The sequence below is a fragment of the Chanodichthys erythropterus genome, chromosome 22 (assembly GCF_024489055.1).
Source record: "Chanodichthys erythropterus isolate Z2021 chromosome 22, ASM2448905v1, whole genome shotgun sequence".
In the NCBI taxonomy this organism is placed as follows: Eukaryota; Metazoa; Chordata; class Actinopteri; order Cypriniformes; family Xenocyprididae; genus Chanodichthys; species Chanodichthys erythropterus.
The window spans coordinates 32,619,782-32,629,781 of record NC_090242.1 but is presented as its reverse complement, the minus strand read 5'-3'; the positions used below and the strand labels follow the sequence as shown (position 1 = coordinate 32,629,781).

At 37.2% G+C, this 10,000-nt stretch overlaps 1 protein-coding gene across 10 annotated transcripts in view; it reads left to right on the top strand.

Annotated features, from left to right (window-relative positions):
- rapgef1b (Rap guanine nucleotide exchange factor (GEF) 1b) overlaps window positions 1-10,000 on the top strand; it is a 54,264-nt gene that overhangs the window by 17,535 nt on the left and 26,729 nt on the right. For 5 of the 10 annotated variants that reach the window (XM_067375099.1, XM_067375098.1, XM_067375101.1 and 2 more), the window contains exons 2-7: window positions 3,503-3,645; window positions 4,944-5,122; window positions 5,915-5,947; window positions 6,095-6,251; window positions 6,334-6,422; window positions 6,497-6,649. In XM_067375099.1, the coding sequence (XP_067231200.1) occupies window positions 3,503-3,645; window positions 4,944-5,122; window positions 5,915-5,947; window positions 6,095-6,251; window positions 6,334-6,422; window positions 6,497-6,649 (754 nt within the window). The other 5 variants (XM_067375100.1, XM_067375103.1, XM_067375105.1 and 2 more) reach the window with 3 other exon arrangements.

The window sequence follows — 10,000 nt, the reverse complement described above, 5'->3', positions numbered from 1 at the left end:
ATGGCTGTCAACATGCACACCAAAACACACAAACATGACATGTAGTTTCCTGCATTTTTGTAACCCAAAATCGCACGCATTGCTCTGTCTGGTGTTTTTTTTTTTTTACCTCATGAGGGGTCAACTGCACATCCATGTGTTTGAAGAGAGTGTGTATGATTACAAGCTGTCCAAACTAAGTAAACACTTCTTAAACTCACTCTAGAACATTGGGGTCGGGGCTCACTAGAGGCCTCAACAAACTTCCAATTTCGAGGTATAGTCATTGCGAGTTTTTATCATGCAATACTGACTTTATATCTCCCAATTCTGACTTATAACTCAATTCTGACTTTATATCACACAATTCTGACTTTATAACTCAATTCTGACTTCTTATCATGCAATCCTGACTTTATATCATGCAATTCTGACTTTATAACTCACAATTCTGACTATATCTCGTAATTCTGACTTTCTATCACACAATTCTGACTTATAACTCAATTCTGACTTTATATCTCGCAATTCTGACTTTATAACTCAATTCTGACTTCTTATCATGCAATTCTGACTTTATAACTCAATTCTGACTTTATATCTCACAATTCTGACTATATCTCGCAATTCTGACTTTATATCTCGCAATTCTGACTTTATATCACACAATTCTGACTTTATATCACGCAATTCTGACTTTATATCACACAATTCTGACTTTATATCTCGCAATTCTGACTTTATAACTCACAATTCTGACTTTATAACTCACAATTCTGACTTTATAACTCACAATTCTGACTTATAACTCAATTCTGACTTTATAACTCAATTCTGACTTTAAAACTCACAATTCTGACTATATCTCGTAATTCTGACTTTCTATCACACAATTCTGACTTATAACTCAATTCTGACTTTATATCTCACAATTCTGACTATATCTCGCAATTCTGACTTTATAACTCAATTCTGACTTTATATCTCGCAATTCTGACTATATCTCGCAATTCTGACTTTATATCACACAATTCTGACTTTATATCACGCAATTCTGACTTTATATCACGCAATTCTGACTTTATATCTCGCAATTCTGACTTTATAACTCAATTCTGACTTTATATCTCGCAATTCTGACTATATCTCGCAATTCTGACTTTATATCACACAATTCTGACTTTATATCACGCAATTCTGACTTTATATCACACAATTCTGACTTTATATCTCGCAATTCTGACTTTATAACTCACAATTCTGACTTTATAACTCACAATTCTGACTTATAACTCAATTCTGACTTTATAACTCAATTCTGACTTTAAAACTCACAATTCTGACTATATCTCGTAATTCTGACTTATAACTCAATTCTGACTTTATATCTCGCAATTCTGACTTTATATCATGCAATTCTGACTTTATATCTCGCAATTCTGACTTTATATCATGCAATTCTGACTTTATAACTATTCTGACTTTATAACTCACAATTCTGACTATATCTCGCAATTCTGACTATATCTCGCAATTCTGACTTTCTATCACACAATTCTGACTTATAACTCAATTCTGACTTTATATCTCGCAATTCTGACTTTATATCATGCAATTCTGACTTTATATCTCGCAATTCTGACTTTATATCATGCAATTCTGACTTTATAACTATTCTGACTTTATAACTCACAATTCTGACTATATCTCGCAATTCTGACTATATCTCGCAATTCTGACTTTATATGTCGCAATTCTGACTTTATAACTCACAATTCTGACTTTATAACTCACAATTCTGACTTTATAACTCACAATTCTGACTTATAACTCAATTCTGACTTTATAACTCAATTCTGACTTTAAAACTCACAATTCTGACTATATCTCGTAATTCTGACTTTCTATCACACAATTCTGACTTATAACTCAATTCTGACTTTATATCTCACAATTCTGACTATATCTCGCAATTCTGACTTTATAACTCAATTCTGACTTTATATCTCGCAATTCTGACTATATCTCGCAATTCTGACTATATCTCGCAATTCTGACTTTATATCACACAATTCTGACTTTATATCACGCAATTCTGACTTTATATCACGCAATTCTGACTTTATATCTCGCAATTCTGACTTTATAACTCAATTCTGACTTTATATCTCGCAATTCTGACTATATCTCGCAATTCTGACTTTATATCACACAATTCTGACTTTATATCACGCAATTCTGACTTTATATCACACAATTCTGACTTTATATCACACAATTCTGACTTTATATCACACAATTCTGACTTTATATCTCGCAATTCTGACTTTATATCTCGCAATTCTGACTTTATAACTCACAATTCTGACTTTATAACTCACAATTCTGACTTATAACTCAATTCTGACTTTATAACTCAATTCTGACTTTAAAACTCACAATTCTGACTATATCTCGTAATTCTGACTTATAACTCAATTCTGACTTTATATCTCGCAATTCTGACTTTATATCATGCAATTCTGACTTTATAACTATTCTGACTTTATAACTCACAATTCTGACTATATCTCGCAATTCTGACTATATCTCGCAATTCTGACTTTATATGTCGCAATTATCTAGCAACTCTGAGAAAATCATCTCATCATTTCATGGCGGAAACAAGCTTCCATAGTTTCCTGCACCAAAAACGGTCATAATTGTTGTTTTTTTCATGACCATGTTCCACCCTCTCTGTCTCCTCAGTTGTGTTTGGTAATGCTAGTCATGCAGAAAATACACACTTCATCTTTAAACAGGCAGTTTTGCTGCTGTACTTTTAAGATTTCTATTGATAAATGACTTCTGTTATTGTGTTACCTCTTCATAGTTTAGAGGGCTGATGTTCCTAAAAACGGAGTAATTGTTGTGTACATGTGGGCAGTTTTATGTTAATAACCTCGTTGTTGTGATGTCACAATCATAACGATTTCTGAATGAGCTTTGAGAATTGTGCATGTGAGTATTATTTAACAGATCTTACCTTTAACAGGATAATAAATTAAGAAATTCAATAGCAGTGTATGTATGCAGTGTCTCTCTCTCTTTCTCTCTGTAATTACCGCCCATAAAATTCCAATTATGATAAAACTCAACAGACGGGGATTCCAGTTTATGTAATTGCCTGTGGGAGCATGTTTGTTTGTTTGATGTTTATCACCAGAAAGGCTTCTATGTGTTTATTTGTATAGTTTAATTGAGCTTATTATATATAAAATGACTCTGATCTTGCATTGATTGCAGGTTGTAAATATCCCAGCCTCCTTTTTCAGTGACAGATCATCTCTCTAAACGTATCTGTCATCTCTCTGAAAACAAAACAGTGCTGTGAGTTTGTCAAATTGCTGAATTGTCTGGGGGTATTTTTGGCCTGTGACAGAGAAAAGTTTTTTTTTTTTTTTTTTATGCAAAAGCTTCACTTATTTTGTCCTTCCGATGTGTACTTGTGAATTTATCCTTTTGTGTTTTTATTGTCTTCCAGAATCCCAGAAGTCTCACCTCTCCTCTTTCACGATGAAACTGATGAAATTTCATTCCCCGAAGATTAAAAGAACTCCATCTAAGAAAGGCAAACAACTCCAGCCAGAGCCTGCAGTGAAGACTCCAGAAAAACCCGTCAACAAGGTAGAGCAACTCTACCCTCTCCTTTTGAGCTCTACAGTTACTCTACTGTAACTCTACATTACACTACATAACTTTCCACCATCCTAATTCTATAGTTACTCTACTCCTGTCTTCCACAGTAAACACTGACTTTCCATCCTCAACCTCTACACTTACTCAAAACACAACCCTTTCAACTCTACAGTCACTCTACGTCAGTGAACAAGAACTCTCTAATTTCAATTCTGCAGTAAATCTACTGCTGCTTCACGACAGTAAACATTAACTTTCCACCCTCAGAACTCTACATTAACTCTAACTCTACATCAGTTTAACTCTTGTGCCACTCTGTCTGTGAACATTGAAGGGTTAGTTCACCCAAAAAAGAAATTTCTGTCATTAATTACTCACCCTCATGTCATTCTACACCTGTAAGACCTTCATTCATCTTCAGAACACAAATTAAGATATTTTGATTAATTGAATTGATCCGAGACGTTTATGACTCGTCCATAGAAAGCAATATAATCAACACTTTCAAGGTCCAGAAAGGTACTAAAGACATCGTTAAAACAGTCGATGTGACTGCAGTGGTTCAAACTTAATTTTATGAAGTGATGAGAATATTTTTGTGCGCAAAAACAAAACAAAAATAACTTTATTCAACAATCTCTTCCCTGTCATTATACTTGCGCAGATGACACAGTAAGCACAGTGAAGGCTTCCTTGTTTACGTCCGAATGCCGGTTCAGTATTGGCCAAAGCTGATCACGTGATCAGCACGACACATGCGTGTCACAGGAGCCGCCAATGAGTCGGTGTTCTGACGCAGAACCTGGAAGCACTGGATGTAATCAGCATATGAGAATGACACAGAGATTGTTGAATAAAGTCATTATTTTTGTTTTGTTTTTGCACACAGAAAGTATTCTTGTCTCTTCATAACATTAAGTTTGAACCTCTGCAGTCACGTCGACTGTTTTAACGATGTCTTTGGTACCTTTCTGGACCTTGAAAGTGTTGATTATATTGCTGTCTATGGATGAGTTATAGACCTCTCGAATTCATCAAAAATATCTTAATTTGTGTTCTGAAGATGAACGAAGGTTTAAGGGTGTGGAACAACATGAGGGTGAGTAATTAATGACAGAAATTTCATTTTTGGGTGAACTAACCCTTAAATTTTATGCTTTCAATTCTACTGTCTCTGTAAAGATAATCTCCACACCTTTTTAGCTGTATAATAACTCTACTGTAACTCTGTTGTCGCTTTATCATCGCAAACATCCTCTGTAAATAATATTAATGTCTTTTAACAGAAGGTGAGTCGATTGGAGGAACAGGAGAAGGAGGTGGTGAGCGCTCTGCGTTACTTTAAGACGATTGTGGACAAGATGAACGTCGATACGAAAGTTCTCCAGATGCTTCCTGGTTCAGCTAGTAAAGTTTTGGAGGCCATATTGCCTCTGATGCAGGTAGAGGCTCGGATACAGCACAGGTGAGAGGACCAGCCATTTGTGGCCTTTGCTATGTTCACTCGTTTCACTTAAAACGGGTCTCCGTCTGAGCTCTAACCATCATGCCGCAAAACAGACCAGGGTCAGAGGCTTCAATCAAAAATGTCACCAAAATTAATAAAAATGTCCCCAAAATACAAGATATACTGCAAAAAATTGTCTCTATATTAGTTCTTGTTTTTAATATTTATAAGCAATACTACATGAGCAGTGCCGTTTTCCAGAATATGAGCATGTTTGCACATGTGATATTGCTTTTATACAACAGTTCAATAAACAAGTTAATATTTAGTGACTGGCATTTTATACACAATATTGTAAATTTTTCTCTAATTTGTCAACGAAAATAGTCCCAAACAGTAGAGCCATTGCACATTGCGCGTTTCAGTTTCATTACTGAATGAATCCTGGCTTTTGGACAAATCTGTCTAGAATGACTCAACGACTCACTCTCACTTGCTTTGTCCCTGAATGAATCAGACATTTTGAATGAATCGTTTGACTGAATGACTCAATGACTCACTCGTTAAGGCAATGATTTGCCGCCACCTATTGTAGCTGAGCTTTTGTTTTTGTTTTCGCTTGTGATTGTAGAAGTAGCCTAGATTGCTTTTATTAATAGGCTGTATCTCATATAAGAGTGAAATATGAGATAGCATTTTTAAATATAACAAAGTAATTGCAGTAGCATTGCATACAATGTTTTGTTTGTCTTTTTTTCTCATTGGGGGGCCTCCGACTGATTCTTTGCAACGGGTCTCCGAATTGCAAAGGCCGCCTCTGGGACCAGCACTAACAAAACAATAGTAACATGGTTTTTCGATATGTACCATGGTAATACCATGGTATTCTTTAAAATATCTTGGAGTACCATAATAAATACAGTGGTACATCAATGCTTTTACAGCTTGCATGCAGTCTCTCTCCATTATTCTCCCTCTCTCTCACCGCAGCTCGGCAATGTCCTCCTGTCATAACCGTGTCTATCAGAGTTTGGCGAATCTTATTCGTTGGTCCGACCAGGTGATGCTGGAGGGCATCGACCTCGACGACAAGGACACTGTGACAACCGTCACCACGGTGATCAAAGCCGTGCTGGATGGTGTGAAGGTGAGGGGATGAGATGTGCGTTTGTGACAAGGTTAAAACAACACTGGCATATTTATAACCAGAGTGTGTGCATTTGTAACAGGAGCTGGTGAAACTCACAATAGAGAAACATGAGCAACCATCTCCAACGTCCCCCAACAAACCAGCGCCCCCTGTGACCAAAACTGAGAGGTACAGTCTTAAAGGCCGATATGAATTTATCAGTTTTGCATAGACATTTTAACAATGCTTCTCTTTTTCTCCAGTGTGTGTGAAAATCCTCTAACTGAACGAGAGAAGGCGATTCTGAGTAAAACCACGCCCATTGTCACGCCCAGTGACAGCTTGACTGACATGTCAGAGGAAGAGGTGGCTCCGCCCAAACCTCCTCTACCAGGACTCAAACTGGCAGAGCACAGGTAAGGGAGCGTGGCTTGGAAACATTTTTAAAAACTTTTTTTCACATTTTTCACAAACATTTTTCACACTTAAATCAAAAGCTTGCATTGTGAATGCTTTCTGCTAAACACAGTAGGCCAGAGAACTGCACAGAATACATACTGAATACTACAAGCATAGTGAATTTAGGCTAGTATGCCATTCCAAACTCAGGCCTTTTGTACTGTCTCAAATCATTTGATACCTCACTGTTTCCTTTACAGCCATCAGATTAAGGTAAATAGGCTTGTATGTAGTGTGTAGAATGTATTGATGAGGCGGACATCAAGTATACATTAGTGTGCGCTGTAGCGTATACTCTGGGAGTATATTAGCGCGCACTAGTAGTAGGCAGTGAGTAGTGAGCAGAATAATTAGCAGTATGTAGTATTTTAGTGATGGTAATTTCCAGCAGGTGAGTCATGTTCATTCTTAAATTCTTCATTCAGTTCATTCTTCTACTTTTTCCCCACAAGTATCTAAATATATTTGAATGAGAACACATCTGACACACACATGTGATGGCATCATTTCTCGAAGGAGAGATTTTCCATTTGTGATTTGTGATTAGAGACATGCAGTAGTAACTGCATCATACACACTTTTTGTGAAGGGTAATTACGGATGGCTGCGAGTTATTTTAGCCGTCTGGTGAGAAGAGATGTGTGTGAGATCATGTCAGATACAGACTTTTTTTGTCAGAGTACATGGCATACTTAATTTAACATCAACGAAAACAAGGCTATAGCTGGACTGGGAGCTGTAGCTGTAGTTGCTTAAAGGGTTAGTTCCCCCAAAAATGAAAATGTCATTTATTACTCACCCTCATGTCGCTCCACACCCTTAAGACCTTTGTTCTTCTTCAGAACACAAATTAAGATATTTTTGATAAAGTCCGATGGCTCAGTGAGGCCCGCATTACCAGCGAGACAGTTAACACTTTCGATGCTCAGAAAGGTACTAAAGATGCATTTAAAACCGGTCATGTGACTTCATTGGTTCAACCTTAATGTTATGAAGTGCCAAAAAACAAAACGACTTTATTCAACAATAACTACTGATGGGCGATTTCAAAACAATGCTTCATGAAGCTTCGAAGCTTTACGAATCTTTTGTTTCGAATCAGTGGTTCGGAGCGCGTATCAAACTGCCAAAGTCATGTGATTTCAGTAAACGAGGTTTCGTTACGTGAAAAGTGTTTAGAAATTTCAATGGTTCACCACTGGGGGGGTGTGATTTTGGCAGTTTGATACGCGCTCTGAACCACTGATTCGAAACAAAAGATTCGTAAAGCTTTAACCCATTTTATTGGCAATATGTTTTGTCCTAGTCTCTGTGTTTTTCATAATATGTCTTTCTTGTTGTAAATGTTTGTTTTGTGCTCATATTTTAGTGGAAAACCCAATGTTACAGTTTTTCTCAGTCGCTTTGGTACATTTCTCAGATCAGAATTGAAATTCTGAAAACTACCTGTTCAATTCTCACATCATTGTGTCACTTGTGCACATCAAAAAAGCAGTTTCTCATTTCTTTGAACAAGTTGCAAATGCTTTGGTACATCCATGCAAATGATTATGTACAATTCTCTGTTGTTTCCTACATTATCAGTTGCTTATGTCATGTTGATCAAAATGTATTATATTGGGTCTCTGTTGAAGAGTCTCACCCCCCACAACATTTAGGCACAAGCTCATAGCACAAGTCTTTACATGCAAAATGGTTGAACAAGTTATCATAATATGTCAAGCATATTTCTATACTTTCTATATTTCCATTAGACTTTTTTCTAAATCTGTCCTGAATTGGTAAATTGCTCCCAGGTGAATCTTGACGACATGACATGACTCAATAACGACATGACTCAATGACATGTTCTGTCAATAAAATACAGTACAAACAGTAAGGGTAAATTTGAATCTTTTCCATTCTCTTGCAATTACACTCACACATACACTAAGATGTAACTTATAATTGACAATAATTGTCATCAAAACTTTAGCCATAGTTTCCATCAGAACGTCCCTCCAGAGTAAACGTTATTTTGAGAACATGACTAAACAATTTGACTGTCTTATCCGTACACAATGACACAAGGACTTGTCATTCTGATGGTACTGACATGTTCATTGACACAGATATTTACTTTTGAGAGATGAACTAAGGATTTTGAGTAAGAGAGTGGCTTTTGCAGGTTATCCATGGTGTTTTGCTATTTGTACAAATTGTTTTGAGAAATGCACTTACTGTTTTGCAAATTGTGAGTTTGATTCGAGAAATGTACCAAAGTGACTGAGAAAAACTGTAAATACAAACCCGATTCCAAAAAAGTTGGAAAACAGAATGCAATGATGATAAGTTGATTTTAAATTTCATGGCATCAACACATCTCAAAAAAGTTGGGACAAGGCCATGTTTACCACTGTGTGGCATCCCCTCTTCTTTTTATAACAGTCTGCAAATGTCTGGGGACTGAGGAGACAAGTTGCTCAAGTTTAGGAATAGGAATGTTGTCCCATTCTTGTCTAATACAGGCTTCTAGTTGCTCAACTGTCTTAGGTCTTCTTTGTCGCATCTTCCTCTTTATGATGCGCCAAATGTTTTCTATGGGTGAAAGATCTAGACTGCAGGCTAGCCATTTCAGTACCCGGATCCTTCTTCTATGTAGCTGTGATTGTTGTAATTGATGCAGTATGTGGTGCAAGGTCTTCCCTGAAAGAGACAACGTCTGGATGGGAGCATATGTTGTTCTAGGACTTGGATATACCTTTCAGCATTGATGGTGCCTTTCCAGATGTGTAAGCTGCCCATGCCACACACACTCATGCAACCCCATACCATCAGAGATGCAGGCTTCTGAACTGAGCGCTGATAACAACTTGGGTTGTCCTTGTCCTCTTTAGTCCGGATGACATGACGTCCCACAGTCCATTTTAAATGAGCCTTGGCCCAGAGAAAACGCCTGCGCTTCTGGATCATGTTTAGATATAGCCTATAGAGTTTTAGCCGGAAACGGCGAATGGCACGGTGGATTGTGTTCACGACAATGTTTTCTGGAAGTATTCCTGAGCCCATGTTGTGATTTCCATTACAGCAGTATTCCTGTATGTGATTCAGTGCCATCTAAGGGCCCGAAGATCACGGGCATCCAGTATGGTTTTCTGGCCTTGACCCTTACGCACAGAGATTGTTCCAGATTCTCTGAATCTTTGGATGATATTATGCGCTGTAGATGATGATAACTTCAAACTCTTTGCAATTTTTCTCTGAGAAACTCCTTTCTGATATTGCTCCACTATTTTTCGCCGCAGCATTGGGGGAATTGGTGATCCTCT